The 25,920-nt window shown below is 60.2% G+C and overlaps 1 protein-coding gene across 8 annotated transcripts in view; it reads left to right on the forward strand.

Annotated features, from left to right (window-relative positions):
* CASZ1 (castor zinc finger 1) overlaps positions 1–25,920 on the forward strand; it is a 148,788-nt gene that overhangs the window by 99,878 nt on the left and 22,990 nt on the right. For all 8 annotated transcript variants that reach the window (XM_067017601.1, XM_067017627.1, XM_067017611.1 and 5 more), the window contains one exon: positions 23,089–23,565. In XM_067017601.1, the coding sequence (XP_066873702.1) occupies positions 23,089–23,565 (477 nt within the window). The remainder of the gene's footprint in view (positions 1–23,088; positions 23,566–25,920) is intronic.

Raw genomic sequence — 25,920 nt, forward strand, 5'->3', positions numbered from 1 at the left:
ACCTCTCTGAGGGCTTCGCCGTCACTGCTGGTGTTCCCCCCATCCCCCAGAGCCAGGGAATCTGGCTGAGTTGCAGCTTGGGTTTTTATGATGGAAAAATAAAATAAATGGAGGCACCTTCGGAGGGCTGAGTCACGGCAGCAGCATCTCCTCATTAAAGCTGCTGCCCCTGGCTCAAGTCCCTGGGCAGAGGATTGGGTGGGACCCAGGAGGCTCTGGGCGCAGGCTCCTCCTCTTCCTGGGCCCTGCCAGGTTAGTGATGGGCCTGCCCCCTCCGTCAGGCTCCTCTGCCTGGCCCACCGTTCTTAGAAGAGTCGGGCCATTTCTTTACCCCTGCTCCCCACCCTCTCACTCTCCCACCCCAGGCCCCAAGGCTTGTCCTTTACACTGTGCTCCCTGAGCTGGTTTTTAAACCTTGACCGCCCTGGCTGCTACCACATCTCCTCTTGCTCCTCCTTTTCCTTCTCCTCCTCCTCATCTTCGGGGGGAAGGAAGTTGCTCTGTAGTAATTACAGCCTGTGGGTCCCCAAGGCAAGCAGCAGCTGTTCCGGGGTAGCTGGGCCAGAGTACAGCAGGAAGAGCAAGGAGCCAGGGAAGAGGAGGAGGGGGAGGGCTGGTGGTCCCAGCGAGCAGAGGAGAGGAGACCGCTTCTCCGGGGTTGACTGGGAGAAGTGGCAGCTTGGTGGTCCAGCGTTCACCCCTCTGGCTGCCTGACCGCAGCGTAGCACCCTCATACCCCACACTCATCAGGACATATCGTGCCCTGAAGGGGAGGAAATCCCATGCAAGTAGTGAGGGCTGCACTTCAGTAAGCACTGGGGAGCACCTGCTGTAGGAGCTGCAGAAATGAAGGCCGCCTGGTCCTTCCCAGGTTTCTGGGGTCTGCCTGGTGGAGGGAGACAGGTGCGTTTATCTGTCACACCAGGTGGGCGTGCTGGGGCCGAGAGCCCAGGGAGCTTTGTGAAGGAGTGGTCTTTGAACTTGACAAAGGATGGGAGGTATTGGGACAGATAGAGATAGGCAAACGATGTTTCCTGTATCACCCACACCTTCTAGACTTCCACCAGCCTCTTCTCTCTTGCCTTGTACTCCTCTCCCTCCTCCACCCCACAGCCCACCGCCCCGTCTGCTTCCCATTGTGCAACCAGTTTTCTGCCTCTTCTGGCCCAGGCCCCCCAGCTCCCTAAAGCCAGACCCTCCTGCCTACCTTCTTGCCCCTCCCCCTTTGCCACCTCACACCCAGTTGGCCCTGGAAAGAGACAAGAGATCAGAGGTTGGCTGGGGGCCTGCTGCTCTGAGCATCTAGTTATACCCATGACGTCGGTGTGGCAGGGCGGCACTCAGGCTTCTGTACCCTCTGCCCCAAGAGACCAAGGCCGGGGACCCTGCTTTCTTCCGCTGCTGCTTTTTGTAACGGTGGCCATCATTAGAGTTAGCTCTGCGTTCACATCTCCTCCCGGTGCGCGGTACAGGGCTGGTCTCGCGCCTTCCCGCTGGTGGAATTAGTGCTGGTGGAATTGATTGATTCGTGTGCCTCTTCGCCAGCTGCCTCGCCAGCTTCTCAGTGGGGGCAGCAGGAGGCAGGCAGGAAACATTTGGTGATTCCCTTGGGACCCGGGCTTTCGCTCCTCGAGAGCTTTCTACGCCTGGTTTACAGGAAGGAGTGGGGCTGGGGTGAGGGATGACACGAAGGGGGAAAGTGGGCGTAAGGATGAAGGTAGGCCTGAGCGCTGGATGGCCCATTAGCTGCTCACCATGACTGGGTTTGGGGGCGGGGGGGCTCTTGCCGTGAGGTCACACTTGCACACGCAGTCTGCTGCCCTGGAGGGGACAGGGGCAGTAGCCAGTGGGTGGTCCAGGGCTTTCCTCTATCTCCTCCCTTGCCCGTCTCCGTCTCCGTGCAGCGGACCTCACTACGGCATGCTCATCCTTTCTAGGTCCTGCTCACAGCCCCAGGACCCCTCCAGCTGGGTAGGCGCAGTGCAGGGAGTAAGGCCAGAAGGAAGGGGTGGCTCGTACGAAGGCCTACCCCACGCTGCCGGGGCTTTGGACCTCTGCCCCCTGGCGTGGTGTTTGGGCTGCTCCTGATCGGGCTGTGGGGTCTGTTCTTAGAGCTTCCCATGGGCTGCCTCCTGGGGCCTCTTCTGGACCCACAGTCTTGGCCAGTGCCAAGGGGCCAAGGAGTCCTTCCTGAAGTCACGAGGGCCCTCTCTTGTAGCCTTCTGACCTGAGGCTTTGTGGGAGCAGGTTGGTCCAGGATGTGGCTTTGGAGCCACGCAGACCCATTGTGTGGCTCCAAGGACCAGGGATTCCCAGAGGAAAGCTTCCCGAGTTGAACCTTGACATACGTTGGCCTTTTAGCATAGGGCTTTCTCCATGAACTAAGGGGCCCCTGGAGGTGGGGGGGGTGGGGAATATGCTGCGTGAGAGCAGGAGATGCATCGGGTGGGGGACTCCAGCCCAGTGAGAAAGCAGGAGGAATCCAGGAAGCCAGCAGGGAGCGAATTCTAGAACTTTGTGTCACCAGGAAGTGCATCTTCTCCTTGGCATTGCTCTTCGTCTCCCTCTAGGCCCGTGCCTTCCTCCTTGCCACCCCTCAGCCAAAGAGCTCAAGGCCCAAGGCCAGCCAGGAGGGCTGCCTGGGAGGTAGGGGAGCCTGGGGAGGGATAGACCAGGTGTCCCACTGCCCGGCAGGGGGCGCCCCACTGCATCTGCCCCAGTTCCAGGCATGGGGACGTTGGTCCCAGGTCTGGTCCAAACCTTCTGGCCGAGGCTGAGGGGAGGAGGAGCCTACCCTCCCCACCCCCAGAGGTTCCTTGGCTGAGTTTGTTTTGCCAGGGTGACCTGTTTAATCATCTCATTTTCTGGTGGCCGTTTATTCCTTGTTTCCACGGTTACGGCCCCATTAAGGGGAGAAGCAATAAGGCAGTGAGTCAAACAGGTAATAAAAACATTAAAGCCCATGTGCGCAGAGGAAGGGCGGGCGGGTGGGAAGGGGGCTCAGCGAGGTGAGACGGCCCAGAGAGAAGCCGAGGTAAGAGGCCTCCCGGCCTCGTCCTCCAGAGGCCACTGAGAGAGCTCCTGGCAGGAGGAAACAGAGGGCCGCTCCCCACGCGCCTGCCTCTGGGCTGCGCCCTTTGGGGGCCAAGACCCAGTACGAGCTTAGAGCCATCCCCAGCCCTTGGTCCCCTGGCAACAGGCTGTATGTTGGGAAGTAAAACAGGAAGGAGAAAAGTGAGAGCGACAAAAGCCTCCCCCAGGACTCTGGCCGGCTGGTTGTGTGACCTGTTCGCAGCCTCACACTGTGCGGGTGGGGGATGATTTCTGACACTGTTTCCAGCTCTAGAACTTTTTTCTGCCAACTTTATCAGAAAGCATATTTGTGGTGAGTGCTGCTAACAGGGCCAGTCTGGTGAGTAAATATTCCTGGTGTGGACAGCCCTGTGACCTTGAGAGGGGATAGCGTGGCAGGGGGGCCAAGGGCATGTAGGGCGAAGAGGCCAAGTGGCCCCAGTGCTGGGTCGGGGGCCTTCCGAGGACGGGTAAGGGGGCCACCGGGGTTAGGTTTGTCCTCAGCAGCACGGGGAGCGACACTTAGCTCAGGCTGAGCAGGGTGACTCTCCCATCGGGGGCTGGGCCGGGGAGGACTGGCTGGCAGCTTCTCCTGTGGCTCCGTGGAGAGGCTGCCCTCTCTCCCTCCCTCTGGGAAGTGGAAGCTGAAAGGAAAGTCAGCCTCTGGCCCGGCCCCTCTGAGCCCAGGGCCACGTGCCTCCCTCCCAGCGCCCCCTCCCTGGGAGCCTCCTGAGCATCCCCGCCCTTGAGGTTGACAAGTGAGCAGACTGGGTCAGTGGGGGGCCGACCGGAGGGGAGAGGGAGAGGCTGGCCAGGAAAAGTGGGGTCAGGCGGGAGCAGCGGGGCATTTGGGTGTCTGAGCCACCTCCCCTGCCTGGTGGCTGAGAGGATGGCTTGGGGCCACCCTGTGGCCGACGAGGACCATCTTTCTCTTTCTCTCCGGTGTGTTGATCCTTTGCAAACTTGCAGAGGTCTGTGCATTCGGTTATTAACTTCAAAGTTGATTTCTGACCGGACAGGGAGAGAAGAAGGTGTGGGGAATGGGGGAAACCCTCTGGCCGGGAAGTGTGTCTTGGGAACAGTCCTAAATGAGTTAATATTCCGATCAAACAATTAAAAATAGAAAATGCTCCCACGGCACCAGCTGCTGAGGCTTTTCAGCAACTGTCACCAGTAGGTTCATGGGGCAGGTGGTGCTAGAGAGGAGTGTTTTCACAAACAGCAAATATCAGAGATGACGGTGTGCCCCCCACTTCCCTCCCAGGACCCAAGACGGTTGTTTAGGGGCTCCCAGTTCTCCTTGAACTCCCCTTCGGGGCCGGGAGCCAGGGGTCTGTGCAGCTTCAGGGCCGCCCTTCTCCTCTCCAGGGCCTGGCCGCAGTGGTGAAGTCATCGCCAGATGCCTGGGTAATTGCTTTAAGAATCTAACTTAAAATAAGATGAAAACTTATATTCCTGGGTAAGGAGTAATTTCCCATCGAATAGTAAATTAATGAAAGGATTATACCAGGGGGCCGGCTGGGAGGCCGTGCTCATCTGATAAATCCGAGTGGCTTGGACAAAACAGTTCTGGACCAGGGGGCTCCCCTGAACCTCAGGCCGGGCCCTGCTTCCTGGCTCCTCTGGGGCTCCGCCCTGGCCTGCTGAGTTGGGAGGACACGTTCCATGTATGCTCAGGGTCCCTTTCAATAACGGGGACCAGCTCTTCAAATCCCCAAGGTGGGAGGGGCTCCAGTCTGACCTCCCACCCCACGTGGGCAGTGCCCCCAGGAGGTGGAGAGCTTCTCTTGACACCCGAGAAGGAGGGGCTTCGGGAGCAGTTTCCAGCTGTCACTCCATGTAGTCAGCGATGTAGTGACCACCCGCCCTGGTTTGCCCAGCACTGGGAAGACCCATGTCCCGTGAACCCCCTCAGGCCTGGAGGCAGAAGGATGGGCTTACTGACGCAGCCCCTCCCTCAGGGTCCTGGCACGCCTGAGCACCGGAACTAGAATAGTCTCAGTCCAGGATGGGTTACTTAACAACTGGCGCCCCCGAAAACCGCCTGGCTCCGGCTCCGTGGGCTGCGTTCAGCCAGGTGCCTGTGGACCCGAGCGGGTGTGCACACACACCTCCCCAGGCACGACAGGCTACTGCCTGAAGACCTCTGCTGGGCATAGGAAAGGTCTTGCAGCTGAGGCCCCACTCCTCCCCACCCTGTCAACGCTGAGCCCCCTCCCCCGCCGTAGTGGCTGGGGTGCAACATGAAGAATCATGATGGCAGAAACCCCATGAGTTTACCCAGTGCCCTCCTTCCAAGAGACTCCAGGCACACCACCTCTACTATCCGTTTCTTCTCATCAGTTCCCTCGGAGAAAGACACAGGGAGTTGTCCCGTTTCACCAGTGGGGAAACGGGAGGCCCAGAGACACTTAGGGATTTGTTCCCAAATGCAGGGAGACAGATCCAGAGTAGGGCTTCCCCGAGGACCGTTCCAGTGGCAGCATGGAGTGGAGGCCACTTTCAGCCCTGGTTATTGAACTGTGCTGCCTGGCCCACATCCCCACCTCTGGGCTCCACCTATATCCCAGCTGTAACACGTGGACGCGTCCCCGGGCCTTCCCTGCGAGGTAAAAGGCAATTGTTGACGCAGATGCATTTTGAATTTTTTGGAGGAAGCCTCCTCTAAAAGCATTCATTATTGCCTATCTCCTGAGAAAGGGGTGCTCCCGTCTCTTTGCAGGGAAGTATCAAAGGGGAGTTGAAAAACATTCTGACTTGTTTCTGTTGAAATGGGAATGAATGGACTGGACAGAGCGTTCTTTAGGAAGAAAGTCTAAATGAACGGGCATTCTCCTGGGATGCATGTTTGTCAGATATGGTTCTGTGTAAGCATGGATTTTGTTGGAAGGAAAGATCGGGAGACCCTTGCAGCTCAGCTCACCACTGGCCCTCACTGCTTCTAGAAGTAACGGGGCTACCTCGGGAACTGTACAGGATCAACTTGCTTCTCTGCAGACAGCTGTCCCCGCATGGGGTGTGCGTCTGGGGGCTGTGTTGAGTTTGTGTGGGTGTCATCCGAGAGAGGACCCAGCCCTTTGCCTGGTGTTAACCATACCGTGCTTTCACGGGTGGGGAACAGCCAGGTGTTCTTGGGAAGACACGTGCTGCTTCAGTGGCCTACTCCACCCTCCCACCCCAGAGGGAGGAATTATGGGGCAGTAGGACTGAGAATTCCTAGTCTAAACAACCTAGCAAAGCGTGCTCCGAGAGAGAGCCAAGCCAGAACCACAGATGGTGTGATCCAGGATTGTAACTGGAAGGATGGTGGCTTTGAATGTTAGATGTTATGTGGCAGTTGCTGTTCAAGCAGACAGATTGGTGAATTCCAGGCAGCGATTCTGAGCGGGCCGTCTTTTAGTTATCTTCTCTTCCACCCAGGGCTGGGGGACAGGAGTGGATTAGACAGAATGGACAGGCAGCCCTAGAAAGGCAGGTGGAAGGAGCAGGAGAAAGGTAGTCAGCCTGGGAGCACCCTGGCTCTGGCCGCTTGCAACATACCATCCCCGGCCAGAGGCCCTAGCCCCTTGCTAGGACCATATGGGTCCCTTTCCTTGGCCTGCCTGATAGGAAGGGTCACTTTGGGGCTCCTGGGAGACCTTCAGATGGATGGCAAATGGAGCTTCTCCCTTGAGACCCTGAGGCGGGACCAAGAAGGAGCCGGGGATGTTTTCTGTTTCCGGGTCCCTTGGGGGCCCAGGGGCAGACTGAGACAGGCTCCTTGCAGGGAAGGTGTTAACAAACAGCAGGTGATTAAACATGACAAGCGGTGACATTTCTGTGCAGGGTTCTCAGTCCCGGCAATGCCAAGAATGAAGCTATAAACCCTGACATTTTGTGTTATGCACTGAGAGGTTTTTAATAGACCTCCCTCCCTCTTACCCAGTCAACTTCTCTTGCCCTCCCTCGCCTCCCCTCACTGTACCTGCTGCTCCCACAGAAACCTCCTGCCTCCCCATTCAGCCTGGCCTCCTGGAGCCTTCCTGGGCCCTCTGGTTCTGGCTGTCTCTGCAGGTCTCTGGCCTCTCCCTCCACTCGTCCTCAGGGCCCTTTCCCGTGACTGCTGGGCTGGGCGTTCACTGCCCTCCAAAGTCTCTCCGTTTTCTTTGATCGCCCCCCCTCCCCCGCATCCTTCACTCCCTCACCTCCTTTTTTTGGGTCCTGATCTCACAGCCTCACCCTTTGCTGCGGCTGTCCCAGTTGTCTGCAATGGCAGGTGGCTGTCCCCGTGCCCTCTGTGTGTTAACATTTTCAGACGGACTTGATAGCGGGGGAAGGGAGATCGTGGGGCTTGGGATGGGATTTTTCCCCCATCTTTTTTTCAGTTTCCTTTTCTCCTTTTTTGGGACACAGACAGAAGTAGCGGGAGAGAATTGCACTGTACTGCAAACAGTTGCTGGATTTATTCAGCAAGGGCCTGGCTGGCAACAGTTGTTCCTCTCCCAGAGAAATGTGGGAACAACTGGGGCCTCTTTTGTTCTCCAGGCAGAGCCCTGCGAAGGGCATTTGGAGGTGAGCCTGAGGCTCAAGAGGGCCAGAGACCCAAGAGAAGGGGTTTCAGACTCAGTCCCACCCAGTCCTACCCTCGCCGATAGGAAAGGTCCTGGAGCTCCACAGGACTTGGTACAGAAGTCAGGCCACACCCCCAATCCCAGCTCTACCCCTGATGAACTTGAGAAGCAGTTAGTTTTCTGTATCCATTCAGTAAATATTTATTGGGTCAGGCGCTGTGCTAGAACAGTGGTCCCGTCCCGCAGATCTTAACAGTTTAGCAAAATAGAGGGCTCATTAACCAAGTTATTACAGAAGTGCCATCTAACGGAGCAGGGTATGATGGGAGGGCAGAGGAAGGGGGCCCTGCAGTTTGCAGGGCTTCCCGGAAGAAGCAGAATTTCAACCAGGACCCCAGAGGGATGCATAGGAGGAGGGGTAGCCAGGCCCAAATCGAAGGAGTGTTTCCTGAGTTGAAGGAGTGAGTGGGGCGAGAGGCAGGTGCCCCTGCTGCACAGGTGCTGGCTGGCAGGCCGGAGATGGTTGGGGGGGAACCTCACCACCCCACTGTGGCTGTGCCCCTTTGAGCTCTGGGCAGCTGACCCGGAACTTGCTCTGCCAACCACCCCTCTACCAACTTGGCTGTTCCGTTCCTGCCAGGCATGGTGCATCAGGGGCAGAGCCAGAATTCAGCTCAGCTCCGCCCCAGGGGGAGGGAGAGTGACCAGGAAGTCTGTAAGTGCCCCCGAGGCCTGGGGCTGCTCCTGCCTTTCCTGGGCTCCCTAGCCTACTCTGCTGATGACTCACAGAAGAGAGGGCAGGAGAGAGGCTGCAGCCCTGTGTGGAGGGAAGAGTGGCTGGAGGAGCAGGAGCCCAGCGGAGCCGCCCCCCTTTCCTTCTGCACCTGCTGGCCTCCCAGGCAGAGCCTGGGCCTGGACACCAGGAAGCCTTCCTGGAACTCACAGTTGGCCTCCCCTCTGTGCCCCCAGTGCCGTGGGGAATGCTTTGGAGCTGGTGTGTCTTCCCCATCAGAATCTGAGCTCCCTGACACCTGAAACCGTCCTCTCTGGATCCCTAGGGCCAGCGGGGACAGAGCCCATAAGGTACTTGGGATATATTTGAGAAACTCAACTGACCCAGGAAGAGGAGGACTTGGGTTAAATAACCCTTAGCGCAAGATCCGCGAGGAGCCTGCAGACTGACCGTGGGTCCCTGGTGTCCAGGAAGACTGGCTCCAGGTTCAGGTCCAGGTTCAGCTACCTCACCCAACCCTAGAATCTTTCAGCCATAGCGATGGGGCAGCCCTGAAGCCTGCTTCCTGGAAGGGCCTCACTGAGAGCTTCCAGAAGTCAGACCCAGGACACCCCACCTCCATGCGGGTCCCCTGAGAGGGAGGGCCAGGTTGGCTTCCTGTCCCCATAGAGGGTCTAGGGCAGGTTTCAGCCATAAATCCCCTTCCTCACCCCATCCCAGTCCTGCCTTCCTGCCAGACTTGGCCTGAGTCCCACATGCTACCCCTTGTCATCCAATTGCCAGCGTCCAGCCAAGATCCCGCGAAGGGCCCAGAGGCCCAGCCTTTCTTGGCCCTCAGCATCTCAGAGGGAGGGGGCGTGCCGAAAGGGGAGGCGAGGGGAGTCCCAGAGCCCGGACTTGGCCCTCTGCCCCCGTAGATCCGGAGCCAGGTTTTACTGTAATCCTTACATCCTGTTGCAGATCCTTAATCAGCTGGAGCCCAGGTTGGGCTGGACCCTATGGTGACACTCAGGGCTGTAGCCTGGAAAGCCTGAAGTGGAGCTTCCGGAGTTGAGGTTGGGGGCTGTCAGGAGGAGGAGGCGGAGGGGAGAGAAGGGAGCTGGTGCAGGCACAGGATGTGGACAGAGCCCAGACCTGCCACCCACCCGACCCAGGCTGGGGGTGGAGGAGCAGAGCAGCTGTCGCAGGCTGGGAACCGGGGATACGGGAGGATGAGCAGGGGCCCACGTGGGGCCCCCTGGAGAACACGGGAGTCTGTGGGGGCCGCCATGTTGCCTGTTAGCACCATGGAGACAGCTGGCCCTGGAGCCGCTCTGATAGTGAGCAGGGCCTTAGCCAGGGAACAGCAGAGAGGTGACCCTGGATGATGTTGGTTCCAGGGGTCTTTACCTACTGGGCCTAAGTCCAAGGCTAGAAGTGGTCCTGCTCTGCTGGGAGCTCTGCCTCGTGAGGAGGGATGAGGAAGAGAGCCCAGGAGAACTGTCGGCCCTGGGTTGGGAGCAGCAGAGGCCCCTTAGCAGAGTAGCAGGATCCCAGGATCGTCTCTCCTTTTGCCCGGGGCAGCCCAACCCTGACGGTCCAGCCCAGCTCTGCAGCCCCTGCATGAATCAGGGGAAGAGTTGGGGGCAGCGGGGGAGTGTACCCCTTCTAGACCTCACCTCTTTCAGCCCAAGGAGCAAGGACGGAGGAGAATGAGGGGAAATGCACAGGCCAGAGATAGCCATGGAGCGGAAGCCAGGGGTGGGCTGGCTGGCAGCGGGTGGGCACATGGGCGTCTGTCCTGCCAGGGGCCCAGGCTGGCTATGCAGACAGCCTCTTTTCTATATGGAAATGAAGAATTTAGGCTAATGGAGCTCAACCATCTCTAATTTTGCGATGGCAGGAGGATTTTGATTGAAAGTAATTAAGCAAGCTAGCTGTAAAATTAATTAAAGCAAAAGGGGGGGATTTTTTATTGGATTGGATAGCGATATAGCGTCTGTCAGGCGGGGGACGGATGGGGGTGACCTGAATCCTCTGCCCTCCCCCCTCCCACTCGGGACGTTTATGTCACTTTAATCTCCTTACAGCGGCTGCTGTGCATTTGTTTGAAATAATCAAGGAAATATGGTCAGAAATTGTCAGCTTTCAGATCTAATTTACCTGACGGCCCCTGCGCGAGCCGGCATGGCCCAGGGAGTGAGCGTGCGTGAGTCGGTGGGAGAGCTCGCGTGGGCACAGAGGACACGCGGCTCTCCGGCCCCCTCCCCTGGCCCCAGGCCCCCTCTGAGGGTGAGGGAAGGTGCTTCCTGGCCTGTGGGAAGCCCCGCCCTGGAATGGGCCCTGTCCCCCACCCACCTGCTGCCTCCCCCGCTTGAGCCGTAGCCAGCTTTGGGTTTAGGGACTATAGGATCAGGGAGGTGACAGTAATTCCTTACTCCAGATGGCTGGCAACTGCTAAACCCCTCCACCAGGGCCACAGTTTTAAAAATACTCCTAAATTAGGCCCCTCATGTCATGGTCATTGGCCTCAGCAAGGGGATTGTGGAGATGCGCTGTAGGGAGGGTGGGGTGGCAGTGTCATCCATAGCACCTCTCTGCCACCTGCTGCCATCCCCGCCTTCTTTCCTGGGGCTCCTGGAGGCTGTGCTTACCTGCCCGGGGCCTGCCTCTCCCAGGCCCTTCCTCTAATCCCAGAATAGCGCTTGCCCTGTCTTCCCTTCAGAGCACAGCTCACAAGTTCTGGGGGGTGTCTCAGTCCCTGAAAGAGGAAGCCCCTCCCACCAACACCGGAGCACCCTCCATGTGCCCAGGCACTCCCTCCCACATGGTCGACCACCCACGTGTCCTGCCCATTTCCGGGGGTAAGCCAGGTCATAGAGCCAGATGCCACGTGTGCTTCCCTGGGCGAGTTGAGGAGCCTGAATTCCGGGCCCTGCGCCCTAGCGGTGCTGGTTCAGAACCATTTGGGGTCCTTGCCCAGGTGGGCAAATGTGGGGCTTGAAGCCTCTCCAGCAGGGAATCCGTGGGGTGTTTGGGGCTGATGGGCCCTGGAGCGGTCTCCAAGGTCACAGAAAATTCCCTTTTAAAACACAGACATGGAGCGATTTGATCTGCTGGTCATGACAAGGCCTAGGTCAGGAAATGGGCCTCTGGATTTGTTTGGTCCTGACATGTGAGTGACCTGGGCTTTCGACAAGTCTCTCAACCTCTCGGGCCTCAAACCCCTTCCAGTTCTGAAGTTCTGTACAAATCTAGGACAGCTGCCACCCTCCGGAGCTCCTTGTCCAGCCGGAGCTCCTTGCCATGCCGTCGGGGCAGGGGAGAAGTTGGGGCTTCTGGAAACAGCAGATTAAGATGAGCAGCCTGCTCCCAGTTTGCCCACCTTAGAGCACACCAGTTAGAAGGCCTCTGTCCCCACCTTCCCTCCTCGGGGACCCGCGTTCCGCCAGTCCTTCTCCCAACCCCCAGCACCCCTTCCCTGCCCCCACCCCCCAACCTTGTGCCCTGGGCGACTCAGTCAGCCTCCCCTGGCGAGGGGGTTGGAGCTCCTGTCGTTTTTCTTCTTCTTCGCAGCCTGGCTCCCGAGCAGAGCAGCTGGGTGCTTGGGAAGCATCGCCTGCCCCCTTCCTGAGCTCTCTGTGCCTGACCCTCTACCCTCCCCTCACCGAGGGTCCCTCATCTTGGGGCAGGGAGTGGAGCCCCAGAGAGCTCTGCCTGGAAAAGAGGGAAAGGAAAGCTGCTGGCTCTTCTCCACGTCTTTGAAGCAAAGTTTGTGCCCAGATCCCAGGTCCTTGGGGCCTTGTGCTGAGAGGCAGTGGCATGGGTGGGCACCATGGAGGCCCAGCCAAAGCGAGTTCCTGCCCTCTGTGCCCACCGGCGGCTCAGGAACCAGATCCTAGGAGACACGAGGTTAGAGAGAGCCTCTGGCCTCAGCCCAGCGTCTCACCTCCACGCGGGGCTGGCAGCTTCTCACGTCAGCCCCTGCAGCTGTGGTGTGGAGGAAGGAGCAGGGGAACCTGGTGGGGCTGCTTGCCTGGGCCCGGGGCTGGCTTCTGGACTTGACACTGGGCCAGGCTGCCAACGGCGGGCACCAGGGTAGAGGGAGGCTACGGCAGAACTAGAATACCCAGGCAGGCCCGGGCAGGTTGGCACTGAGAGAGATGGAGAAGGCCAAGAGGAAGGTGGAGGGCACTGTCATGGTCCCCGCGGTGTCCCCGTGTCGCACCCTTTGCTCTGCCCTACTTGGGAGAACCTGAGTTGGGGATGCTATACGGAAAAAACACTTTTGGGAGCTAATGTTCTGTGGTGAGGAGAGAACACTGATTTTACAGAGGCTCTCCTTGGAGAGGAAGGACAGGCGAGGGCGGCAAGGCTGGCCGTGGCTTCTGGGTTGCAAGGTCAGAGGACGGCCCTGGGAGAGCACCCCACCAATGTAGCCTATGACAGCTGGGGCCCAGGGAGTCTGGGAGAGGGAAGAAGTGAGAGGGCAGCTTGGGGAGCTGGTAAGTCTAGGGCCAGCCTGGCGGTACCTTGGTGCCCATCACCTGGCTGGCATGAGATAAAACACGTGCACTGTTTTGCCACTAAGCATTCCTGCTGTCCCTTCTTCTCCAGCCCCCAGGGCTTTGAGGGAAAAGGTACTGAGCGCACTGGCCTCGTCCAGGTGGAGCCCCTCCTTTCTCTGAGGCTCCTTCCTGCCTCTCCCCACCCCGACCCCCACCTCCCCCCACCCCACCCGCCCGCACCCAGCCCAGGTGTCTGAGCCTCTGGGTAGAACTTGTGCAGGGAGAACAGGAGAGGCGAAGGATGAGTGGCCTGGCCTGCTACTTGCAGGGCGTCCTGGCCTTAGGCCAGCCCCCCAGGCCCGGCTCCCTGTGGACCTTTGCAAAAGAGGACTCCACCAGTGGGGCCCACCTTGGCCTAGTGAGCCGGGTGCTTCCTCCCTTCATGTGGGGCCCAGCATTAGTTGGGCCATCTGGTCTCCCCCTCCCAGAGGATGGAGAGGCAGGCTTGTCCCCTGAGTCCTAACTCATGCTTATTAGTAGGGGCCAGTGGCTTCAGAAGAGTTCTCAGGGGTGTACACTGTGCTGCCCCGGCCACGGGAGCAGGGAGAGGTACTTGCCCCACTGGGAGAGAAGCCCAGAGTGGCTGGGGTCCAGGCCCAGGAATCATTAACCACAGGGTCTAGTGATGCTCATGGTGCCTGGGTACCCAATGCCTCCCCCAGTCAGGTCCATGCCGGAGTTGGCTGGATGTGACCAGGGCACTGGGCTCCCACAAAGTGCCTGGGGCCAAGCTAGGCTCTGGCATCGCAGAGCCTCCGCAACCTGGCTCGGCGGATTTCCTGCCAGTGTCAGACCTCCTCTCCTGCTCCCACCATGCCCACCCTGCTACCCGGATCCCAGTGGGGCTGGTGGCCCCGTACAGACTCCAGAAGGGCTTCCCGGACCTCATCCCCTCCTTCCCATCTGCCCTCAGTTTCTCACCCTCTAGGCGTGGAGTCTCCCCGACCCAACGCTGGCCCGGTCCTCCGTGCCCCCTGGCTTCACAGTCGCATTTTGCTGCCAGCTCAGGGCACTGAGAAACTGCTGGCACTGCCAAAAACCCTGTGTGCGCTATGACTCCCCAAACATCCCTTTATTTTTATTGTTCTGTTAATTACTGTTTAAACTTTAATAAGTCACTTCGTCAGGAGGGGGGACCTGCCGTGAGCTTTTCTATGCAAACACGGGCCTGGGAGTGACTCGGGTGTAATATAACCCTTTATGCGATGTGGGAATGTTTAGATTGTAACAGAAACTTGTTATTTTAATGACTGTTGGGGGGGTGGTGGGCTGCGCAGCGAAGAGGAGGAGGGTGGGCGCAGCCCTGTTCCGCTTGCGTCCCGCGAGGGCTGGGGGCGGCCTGACCTTACCAGGGTGCTCCCGTGCTGCTCTGCCGCTGAGTGTCTAGGATACCGTGGGGCCCTTCCTGGGCTGCCCGCATGCAGGCTCGCCCAGAGGGTGGGATGCATCCTGAGAGGGGCTCGGGGGCTCCAGGGTGAGAGGGGCTCGGGGGCTCCAGGGTGGGAGGGCCCACGGAGAAAGTAGGGCTTTGTGGCAGGTGGGGAAGTAGGGGGACGCTGAGGGTTCCCAGGTCCCTGGGCAAAGGCAGGGCCGTGCAGGGCTGGACTCTGCCCTGACCGCACCAGCACTTCCTGCTCCCGAGGGCGGGGACCCTGTCCACAGTCACCATCCAGTACGGTGGCAGGCACCATGCTGCACGGCTCTGTGCCAGACATGTCACCCCATGTCCTCCTTTCAACAACCCTGCATCTCAGGTGAGGACGCTGATGTCCGGGGCAGAGATGTAACTTGCTTAAAGTGGGAGGTTTTTAAGAGGGCGGCCAAGTTCCTAATGTCAGTTCGTCTTATTTGGAAGCTGCCAAAGTCCAGCTGCCCAGGCGTGGCCTCAGCGGGCTGGACGCTGTCCCGTAGTGGCAGGGAAGGGCCCACCCTGGGAACCAGGATCATCCCCCGCAGCCCTGGGACAGGGCTCACCCCTCAGGCCCCTCCACCTACCCCCCCACCCCTCTCAGGAGGAGGGTCCACGAGGTGAAGGGGACATGGAAATAAGGATTGTCCCCAAGTCTGGGCACGGGCCGTTGCCCTCTTCCTCACAAGGGCTTGGCTCCGTCTCAGGGCGTTAGGGGCTCGAGTCCAGGGTTGGGGTGATGGTGGCCAGGCCACCCCCTCTCGCTCTGGTGTCCCCGATCCTTTACACCCAGAGGTACTCCCGCCCCAGACCCACTTCCAAAGCAGGTGACCCCTGGAGAGGGAGCCTTTCCCCAGCACCTGTGGGTCTCCTGCACGGACCCCAGGCCATCTGGGCCCAGTTTCCTACTTCATCTTCATTTGGTCCCTCTGTCTGACCATCCATCCACAGAGCTGAGCTTCTGCTCCGCGACAGCACTGGGTGGCAGAAATGACGAGTCCTGTGCTTGCCCTCAAGGGCCCACGCCCGGCTGGGGTTAGCGAAGGGATGTCGGGGGAGAGCAGGACCCAGGGGGCCTGGCCCCTGCCCAAGGCTAGGTGCTCCCAGGGCTCCGTCTGGTCCCTCCTCTCCCTCTTTGGCTGCATCCCACGAGGGCCCCTCTGCGCCTCCTTCCAGGCAGGGCCAGAGGTTCAGGGTCCCGCTCCCTCAGGCTGGAGACGACAGCAGCCCCCCAGATGGCAGCGGCAGCGTGGGCCACGAATCGCTGAGGTTTTCCTTTTCCGAGCAGCGCGTTTCCCTAAATTGTCTTTGACTGCGTGCATGGGTAATGAAAGTTTATGCCCTTGTTAGAAGGACAGGCGGCCAGTTCCAGTTAGAACTGGGGCTCTCTCCCGGCCAGCCTCCCCTCCAGCCCCCTCCCCCGAAGGAGAGAGAGCGCAGCACAAGTGTGCGTGCGCGCACACCCCTCTCCCTGGTGGATAAGAAGCCTGTTAGGGGATGGGAGAGGGGACGGGGGAAAAAAGGGAAAAATTTTTCCGTATTTGTGTAAGTTGCTTTAAAAGCATTTTATCATGTCATAAAAAAGGGAAAGTACTCTCAGAAATTGATCCTCTCCGCCAGCCCATTGGACAGAAGGACGTTGGGATGTTAATGGCCATCCTGCTCCAGGGTGGCTTATTAAAAAATTTATACATAAATGCTTAAAATTGCATAAATTATTTAAAAAAAACCAACAAAGTGAGCCATCTGAATTCCCTCTTTTCCTCCCCTTCGCTCGGTCCCCCCGCTGTGTCCCCCCCCTTTTCCAGTCTCTCATTGTGGACCTCCTGGTCCCGAGCCCCATCCACTCCCCAGGGCGTCCCCCCTTTCCTCCGCTTCCCACCACACCCCCAACACCGTCCGCCCTGCCCTCCTCCGGGGTTTCCCTGCCTCACCCACAAATTAGTGAAACAGCCAGCCCACCACCGAACACTCACATGCACGCGCACTAATAAAAACACCACTAATAATGCCCCAAATCGCGGAATTAAATATTAAGGCCAGAGGAGGCGGACGTGGAGCGGAGCTGCCGCCACCGTAGCCGAACTTGGAGCTGATGAGTGTGTCTCTCGCAGGCGTGGAATGTCACCCACACATCCTGGAGACTGGAGTGGGGAGTTTTATGATGGTTTTTCATTGATTTGTTTCCCCAGCGCAGCTGCCGACCTCTATTGAGGGACAAACATAATCAGCACTGACGCAAATTAGATGGTTATTCGTTTTGAAAATTGACAGAAAAACAATAAAAAAGATGAAATGCTCCCAAATCAATAGATATAATGAAATTCAAATAATCCGAGAGATGAGGTCTCCATGGCAACTGATAATGTGGAAAAGAAAACAATTTAATAAAGGACAGACACACTTTGAAAACAGATTGGGCCCAGGGAGGGGGGCGGGCTGGCGGGCGGAGGGCTGGAGCGCGGCTGGTGAGTGAAGGATCACTGTCCGTCCCAAGGACACCCGCCATAATTAAGCGAGGCTTTCGGCCCCAGAAAGTGCAGATTCAGGTTTTAATACACAAAATTATTTCAGGAGCAGTGAATCGGAAAGTCGTTTGTAATGACCTTCCTGAGAGGCCCGGGCGCAGGGCATGTTGGAGGCTGGGCGGCCGGCCGGCTGAGTTATGGCATATTTGTGTTTTTATAGTGCGGAGGGGAGGGGGTGGGGGGGGAGGGGGGGGAGAAGGTTAAACAGTATTTACAGCTCAGTTGTTTTCAGAGAGGAAAGAGAAATAGAGTTCATGGGGAGATGCAGCGGGCAGGCGGGCGGGTGAGCCGGGGAGGCCTCTGGGCGAGGCGGGAGAGGAGGTGGGCCTGGGCGGGTCTTCCACCCTCGGCCTGCCTGGCCCGGCCGTGGGGACCCCCGGGGGATGCCAGGAGAGGCCGAGGGGCACCCAGGAGTGGCCTCTCCACCCCAGTTCCTAGTGCGGCTTTCTAGGACCAGGGCCTCTCTGGGGACGGGGTGGGAGCCTGTGTCCAAGCTCTGCGTGCATCCAGCCACACCTACTCGAAGAGAAGGTGAGGCATTCCTGAGGCCGCTGCGGAAAGGTCGCCTTGCCTGGGCACCCTCCAGGGCTCTGCACAGCAGCCGGTTGCTCCTCTGGATGGTGCTGCCCTCCTGGAGCCCTGTGCTGTGTGTCTGGGGTGTGCCCAGCCTTGGGCACGGTGGGCGAGGACCTGTCAGTGGCCTGCAGCTGACAGCCTCCCTGCCCCGTCCTTGGGCTCCACCTCCCTGCCCCTGGCACACAAAAGGGGAAAGCTTGGTCCCTTGGGGTTTGGCAGAGGCAGGGGCCACAGAAGGGTAGGGGACCCAGCAGAGCCCCCTTGCCGCCCTCCAGAGCTGCTTGCCTGGGCAGGGCAGCTCGGGCACGGAGAGCGTGGCCCCGGGGGTTCACCCCTCCTTCAGGCTGTGTCCCCTTCAGGCTGCAGGAGCCACATGTGTGCGTTGTTGTCATGACACACACAGCACAGCCGGTTTCCGGGCCGCTCTTCGTGTGCACGTGTGAATATAATATGATTGTACAAATACAGAGACACCCAAGCATGTGTGCGTGCACACGGTCAGTGTGTGTCTGTGTGTCTGTGTGTGTGTGTGTTTTAAATCTCTCCTGGGTGGTAACTCTTCTTTTCTCCCCTTCCTGTTTGGCTGTGACCTGGGGGAGATTGATAGCCAGCCTGTGCGGTGGATGCTAACAGTTCCTCTGATTTATAGAGTTACTTACGCTAAGTGAGGCCACTTAGACGCGTCTGGATAGTAAACCTTTTAACTGGACTAAAAAATCATAATAAATAAATAAACAAAGTGGGGCGAGGAGGGCCCAGCGGCTGGGCCCCCCGCTTCCCGACTTGGAGCTGTTGGGGACCAGGGGACCCAGCTGAGAGCCCTGAGGGGCAGTGGCCACTCCTCCCACCTGCAAAAATGAGGCATGGGATTTGGGCCCAAGAGGGAAGGACACCCCTCTCCTCGGGGACAGGTCCTGGCTGCGGAGATGGGGCGGGAGCTGTTAAGATGGAGATGGACTGTGTGGAGGGGGAGGGGGTGGGGGGCAGGGGGCCCCTGAGGGAGCTCGTGGGGAGCAGGGCCGGAGCAGATGTCTCTAGGAACCCTTCCTTGCTTCCCAGACTCGCCGCTCCTGTGGCACCGAGACTTTTCACCGCCGTGATCACGCTTGTAATGACTTGAACGTCTGCCCCCTCGTCTAAACTGAACAGTCCGTCATGGCAGGAACCGGGACAGTCCGCTTGCTCGTTTCATATCCTCAGAATTCAGCCCAGAGCCTGAACATAGGCACAGCACCCCAGCACTGGGGCTTGTGGCCTGTCAGGTTCAAGTTCTTAGGGGCTGCAGGGAAGCTCCAGCGTTGCTGCCACCCTAGCTGGGAGGCTGTGGGAGGTATGTGTGGGGTTTCAGATGGCGAGACATCGGAGCCCAGGGGGAGTCCGGCTCTGGCACGCTCTCTGGGTGACCGTGACAGTTGACAACCTCTGTGCGCTCTGCTTTCTCACCCGGAAACAGGGATAGGACAGCGGCCGTATGGGGATGCTGTGGGGCCACTGAGGCGGTGCTCCGAGTTGCCTGGCACTGTCGCCAGCACAGGGAGTAGTGCTCAGAGGGTGCCAGCTGCCATATTGCTCTAGGCAGTGTGGGCCAGGGCGGCCACCAGAGTGACCCAGCGGTGCCCATGGCCCCCGAGCCGCCTGGCAGCAGGCAGGAGGGCCCAGACCACCCCAACTCGAGGGGACGGGTGCCTGGCCCCTGCCTCGCCACTTCTTGATATACAGCGGGCATTAGGCTGCCCAGAGGGGACACTGCATCCTTAGGAAGAAATATGTCCTCATTTTTCTTAAACACCGTTTCCACTGAGTGAAATGTTTAGAAGGGACGCGCAGGGAGAACTTTATTTCCTACCAGGGAGTTCAGAGCCACCAGGCAGAGCCCATAAAGCACCCGGAGCCTGGTGGCTGACAGTCCGCCCGGCCCCAAAACACATTACTCACTGGTGGGGAGGGGCTGCCAGGCCTGCCCAGCCCCTGGGGACTAACCCCCACCCCCAAGGCAGGACAAGTGACTTCCTGAGGTACCCAGCCACGGGCAGTGGGCACTGGAGCCTCTGGTCCCCTTGAGCCCAGGCTGCCCAGGGCAGGGGAGGACCTGGCCCTGACCAGGCGAGGAAGTGGCCGTTCCAGCCACCCCCATAGACCCCAGGGATCAGGGATGAGGGGCCCAGGTGCAGCTACAGGAGCCCCCCTCTCTCCCTCAGAAGTGGCAGGAGCCCTGGCCTTCCCCAGCCTTTGGAGGGAGTGATGAGATTCCTGCCGTAGCGGCCCTTCTCCCGAGGCCCTCCCTTCATTCGATTTCTGAAGCTGGCTGATTTGCATATTTATAAATATCAGTAAATTATTTATTGTAGCAATCTGCTGCACCATTTTACCCATCACAGTTAACACTTTAGGGGGCTCCGTGTTATGGGAACCGGGAGTGAGGGTGAGGAGGAGGTGGGCAGGGAGGCCTGGAGCCCTTGTGGGGACATGGTGGCGGCCCCGCACCTTGCTGAGCCCCGGCCTTCATGAGCTCGGGCTCTGGAGTGTCTTCACGGCTCCAGGATCAGTCTCCTCCTCTGTCAAATGGGACGACGACAGTACCTGCCTCACGGGATCATGATGAGAGGTCGTGAGCTAGCGTCCAACAGGTGCAGGGACAGTCCAGTTCTCGCCCCTCCCTTTCTCCACCCTGAGCAGGACCCACTCAGCTTGGAGACAGAGCTGCCTGCCTGCTGGGCGCTTGTTGCGTTTGGAGCGCTGGGAGGGGGGGCTCAGACTGTGGGAGCCGGCGAGGGACCATTTGTTGCCGAGTAGACAGCCTGCCCGCAGCCCAGCCCTCCAGCCTCTCCTGTCCCCTCTGCCTCTTCTGGGTCAGGTGTGGTTTCCTGGTCTAGGGATCTCGTGCCCAGATATGGCACCACGCTTGCCTGTTTGTCCCCTCCCAGGGCTCAGCTGCCTTTCCTCAGGTCCTTGACTGTCAGGCCATGTGCTTGGCACAGACAAGCACCCTCTCTCATCTTACAGTCCTGCAGCCCTTTTCACGGGGAGAAAGCTCGACCAGGGCCCCAGGGCTAGCGCGGGGCCGGAGCCAGGCCGTGAACTCACGACTGTCTGAGCCCGAAAGCCGGGCCAAACCATGGTGCTGGGCCACCTCCCAGGGCTCGCCCTGGCCCATCCGGCATCACTGGGGCCCGAGGCGGGAGGCTGGGGGAGCCCTGGGCTGGCTTCCTGCGTGCAGATACTGACCCGCTCCTCTCCCCAGGCCGGGCTGGGCTCCCTGCAGCCGCCCCGCCCCTTGCCTCCTCTCTGGAGCCCGGCCCTGGGGGAGCAGTACGGCAGCCCCCGCGCCTTCCCACCCTCCGGCCCAAGCCTGCCTCCTGGGCAGTATTGTTCCCAGAGGAAGTGTCCAGTGTAAATAGAGCAGCGGGCAGGCTGGTGGCGGGAAGGAGATGAAAGGGGCAGTGACAGGGCCGGGGACGGATGGCTTCCTCCCATTGAGGCCTGGACACGGCGTTTATATTTTAGGGAAGAAAGTCAAGGGAATGTTTACATGGACGGGAGCCTGGGGTCAGACCACGAGGGGGGTAGTCTGCAGGTCCCAGGGCGCCCTGATGGAGGGGGAGGGGAGAAGGCCCCACAGGGTGGGCCGGAAGGCGGGCGGGCAGGCACCTTGGACCTCAGCTCTTACACACACACCCCAGCTCGCAGCCCCAGACTCACACGCGTCTGCACTTTTGAGTAAGGCCTGCTTTTGCCTCCTGCCCTGCACCCCAGGCCCCCACCCCTTCTCCACCGCCACCTCTGGGACCAGCAGTAGAGTCAGAGGGAGGGCAACATCTGGAAGGCAGGTGGGCTGGGGCAGAGCAGCAGCTGGAGGGCAGGTGTAGGGGGCATGGGCGGAGCAAAGGGGCCTGCGGGCGGGGGTGGGCCCTGGGTGCACAGCTGCATCGCAGCTGGCAGGGGCCCGTGAGGGACTGAGGCAGGCACACAGCCGAGATCAGGAGCGGGTGGGTGGGGCTGGGTGGGCTCAAGTGCCAGGAGGCTCCAGGATGGGTGGGGGCCCGGGGAGGGGGTGTCACCAGCAGCAAGTGCAGCCCTGGGAGCTTCTGCTTCCCTCTTCCTTGGGATAAATATTTATAGATTCATTTGCCGTCTGCCATACACACTTGGCTGCTTACCTCCCGGTAAAAATAGAGCAGGCTCCCCACTCCCACCCTTCCCTTCTCCACCAGGGCCGGGGACGAAGGGGGGCCAGGTGAGGCCAGCTCCCCACAGGCCCGCTGGAGGAAACTTGGTGTCACGGAGCCTGGCGGCTGGCCCTGAGGCCGGGTGGGGTGGCATGATGTGGGGCCCCACGGCTGAGCTTTGAGAAGGAACCCACGATGATGCTTGGAGTTTGGGGTGTGGGCAGCACAGACCTGGAGATGCGGACCAACGTGGGTAGAGTGGGCATCCAGCTAGGGGTGAGGGTGGGGCCCGGCAGAGCCAGGGCTGCAGGACTGGGAGAGCTGGGCTGGGCTGGGCTGGGATCCCTGGACAGCTGGCTTGGAGGCAAGGGTCCGGGGCAGCTGGGCATTGTCTGTATCGGGGGGCAGCCATCTGTGTGTGCAAGCCAAGTCTGCCTGTAGATGAGGTCCTGGCACAGGTGTGGCCGTCCCTGTCTGAGTAAGCCTCTCAGTGTGTTCCAGGCGTGTGGGTTTTTAGGGTCTCGATCCATTATAGCGAAGCCCCTTCTGACCGTGGATCTGGGAGCAGAGTCCCTTTGCTTAGCCTTCCGACCTGTGTGGAGACTCGGCCATGCCCACCTCTCTATTGAGGGCCACACGGAGGAACCCTGCCTTGGGAGCATTCAGTGGGGCTCCCTGTGCACACAGAGGGAGTGTGAGCCAAGACTGCCTGCCATGGCCGCTGCCCTGCCCCTGGTACCACCTCGGGGTCTGGCGCACAGTAGGAGCTCACTGCGTGGATGCGTGGACAGACAGGACGTACAAATAAACAGGTGGAGGTGTGTCCACTTTTGTTGGCCTTTGTGGCGGGTCCCAGGCTGTATGGTTAGTGGTCTTGCCATTTACCCGCCAGGACCCTGTGCGCCCCCCGCTCAGCAGCCGTGGGGGAGGCGGCTAGCGCTGGGGCAGCCTAGTTAGCAGTTCCCGGCCGGTTGCGTTGGGCTGTCGTGTTGAGGGGTTAGGCCCGGGAACTGCAGCCTCTGGGCTTCCCGCTGGGGATCTGAGGAATCCCAACCTGTCCCAGCTTCTCGGGGCTGGAAAGTGGGCCTCGTGGGACCAGCCAGGCCTTCCAGGGCAGCAGGAGCTGGCCGAGGCAGAGAAGGCGGAGCCAGGTCCTGTGGCATGTCTGTCCTGCCTCCTGGGGCCAAACAAGGGGAGGAAATGCTTCCAGAAGCCAGGTGCCGGGAAGAAGACTGCCCCTTGCATTTGAAGAGTCATTCGTTCATCCGTTCGTTTTTGCTCGTTTACAGAATATTCCTGAACCCCCTAGTATGCGCCAGGCTCTGAGGATAGAGCTCACGGTCTAGTGAGGGGACAAACGCACCCTGGCCTTGGGGATGGGGTGGTGGAACTGTCACTGGGGAGACCTCTGGCTTGGGGGATGCGGGGGCAGGGCGTCCGCCCCGCTGTCGAGGTGGGTGGCCGGGCCTGGCACACACGCCTCTGACCCTTCTCCTCCATCCCTGCAGCTGAAGGCACCCGGTGCCCCGACCCGCCTGCAGGCAAGCCCGCAATGGCGGCCAAACGCAAAGGCGGCCTGAAGCTTAACGCCATCTGCGCCAAGCTGAGCCGCCAGGTGGTGGTGGAGAAGGGAGCGGAGGCCGAGGACAGCCCACTGCGGCCCCGGGACAAAGAGCGCGGTGGCCCTGAGTCGGGGGTGGCCCGGGCCCCCCGCAGCGAAGAGGACAAGAGGCGGGCGGTGATCGAGAAGTGGGTGAACGGGGAGTACAGCGAGGAGCCGGCACCCACGCCCGTGCTGGGGCGGACTGCCCGGGAGGGTCTGGAGCTGCCACCCGAGGGCGTCTACATGGTGCAGCCCCAGGGCTGCAGCGACGAGGAAGACCACGGCGAAGAGCCCCCCAAGGACGGCAGCGTCATAGAGGAGAAGGACTCGGACGGGGCAGCCGCCAAGGACGATAGTGGCCCCAGTGCCAAGCAGGCTTCAGGTGGGTGTCTAAGCCCCAGATGGGACATAAGCCCACGAGGAGGGCGGCCCGGCGGGGAAGGAGTGGAGTGTGTGTCCACAGAGCGTGCCCTCTTCCCTCACTCTTGCTCCAGACAGTGACCCCTCATTCAGACCCAGGGAGGACTCCTGAGGAGGGGCGGCAGGGGTGAGGAGGGAAGGGCCTGAGAAGGCAGCTTCCCAGACGTGTGAGCCGGGCTGGGGTGGGCTGCCGAACACACAGTGGGTCTTCAGGAAGCAGTGGATGGACGGATGGACTGGTGGACAGGCTGACGGGTGGATGGAGGGATGGATGGACGGACTGCGTGTGGGTAGACGACTGTCCACACGCACCTGCGTAGGGAGGAGCCTGTTGGGGGGCGCAGTACCTGGACATGCATGTGGGGAGCGACACCCAGCCGGCATATCCCGTGACACCCACCTGCCCCCGACACGGTCCCCTGGCTGACGTCTTTCCCACGAGATGGCTAAGAGCTGGCTTTTCTGGTGTCTGCTTGTCCTTGGATGCAGAGCCCTTCCTAGGTTCTGGGTGGGAGGGGGTCTCCGCTAGGACTGGAACTCTGGGCCTGGGGTCTTTTCTCAGCTCCCAGCCTGTGCCTGGTGTCCCGAGCCTCCCCTGCCCGCTTCCCGATCCCCCCCTGCCCGCTTCCCGATCCCCTTCCCCTGCAGCAAGGGGCGCATCTCCTCCCTACGCGGGGAGCCCTGCGCAGCCACATAATTATGCATATAAGATATAAACAGAGCTGTTTAATTATCCTTCGCCACATCAGTGACAGAGTAATTAACAAACATTGCAAGATCAATGAGGAAAAGTGTGACCTTCAGTTTCCTCTGATAGGAAAAGCCCTTGCCGTTCCCAGACGCAAGGTGATTGCGCTGGGCCTGAGGAGAGGGGAGGGACAGGGACAAGGGCCACTGTCCCTTCAGGGCCCCAGCACCTCCCGGGGGAGTGGAGAGCTAGGATGGCAGGAGGCAGGGCTAGAACTGCCAGTGGCCTCGTGGCCGCAGGCCTCGCCCCTCGGGTTTGAGGCCCAGTGGGACTGCAGGGTGACAGCCAGGGCGGCCTGCTCAGCCCGGGCACTGGAGCCAGGCAGCCGGAGCCCAGGCTGCCCACCGTGGGCTTGGGAATGCAGGCCTCTGGGCTGCCCCTGGGACCCCTGCCTGGCCCCCTCCCTGCTCCAAGCCGCCTGCCCTTCAAAGCCTTCTGTTTCTCTGCCATATATAGTGAGGGCTCAGCTGCCTCCAGCTATTTTTAGCCCCTTGCCCTGGTCCCTGAGCCGCTGAATCTAGCAGCCAGGGCCCACTCCTCCCAGACTGGGTCCCCAACCCCAAGTAGCTGGAGGCCAGGACAGCAGCCCACCGGCCACCCCGCCCAGAGGGACAGCTGTCCGTCGGTTCCTTGGGTCACCCTGCCCACCTTGTGTGCCAGGTGCTGCCTGTGACTGTCCTCTCTCCTCACCTGGCGCGTCCCGGTCCCCACAGGACTGCCCTCCTCCCTGTCTTCCCAGGAGCTCCGAGGCTCTTTGTACATGCTGCTAGGCTCTCTCTTGTGCCAGAGCCCAGCCCCGCTCTCACAGCGCTTCCAGGTGTGGTTGGGAGGAAAGCCCTCACCGGCTGCCCGGCTGGGTCCTGGTCCTCCCACCCCTGCTTCGCCACGCCTTCCCCTGGCCGTGCTTTTAGGACCCCCAGCCCGGGGTCTTGCCGCTCTGTGTGCCCGGGTGTGCAGGCTCGGGCATGAGTGGAGAGAACACGCGTGTGCCCTGGGGCCCAGGTGAGTCTCACCCACCTGTGTGTACCCACTCCTGATTCAGGGCGTAGCACATAGTCGGTGTTCAGCGAGTGTTCTGTGCGGGAGGGCGTGTGCTGGGGAGTCGCAGGCCCATTGTGGCGGAAGGTGGTGTGCGGAAGGGGATTTGTCTCCAGTGAACAGCCCCGGGCAGAATGGGGTCATCTTGCCCCCGCCATCCTGAGACTCGTCCTGGGGAGCTGACTGTGGACTTTGGAGTGGTTTGTGTACACGTGTGTGCGTGGGCGGGGAAGGTCGCTAGGGCTGCGAGCTTGACTGTGCACACGTGCATGCGTGTCCCTGTGGGGAGGTTGCTTCGGGGGATTCTCCGTGTGCCCCACGGTGGACACGGTGGGGCGATAGATGGGACAGACGCAGCCACTGCCTCCACGGCCTTGACTCTCCTCGGTGGCCCACCCTCGTGCGTGAGCACAAGTGACCAGAAGGTGGCAGGGAGGTTTGAAGGACTCTCTACGTCATAAGTCCTGGCTGGGGTAGGCGGGCCCTGAGGGAGTCTGAGTGAACACATCAGCAGGCTCTCTGCCCGCCAGC

Source organism: Kogia breviceps, chromosome 1 (genome assembly GCF_026419965.1).
Source record: "Kogia breviceps isolate mKogBre1 chromosome 1, mKogBre1 haplotype 1, whole genome shotgun sequence".
In the NCBI taxonomy this organism is placed as follows: Eukaryota; Metazoa; Chordata; class Mammalia; order Artiodactyla; family Physeteridae; genus Kogia; species Kogia breviceps.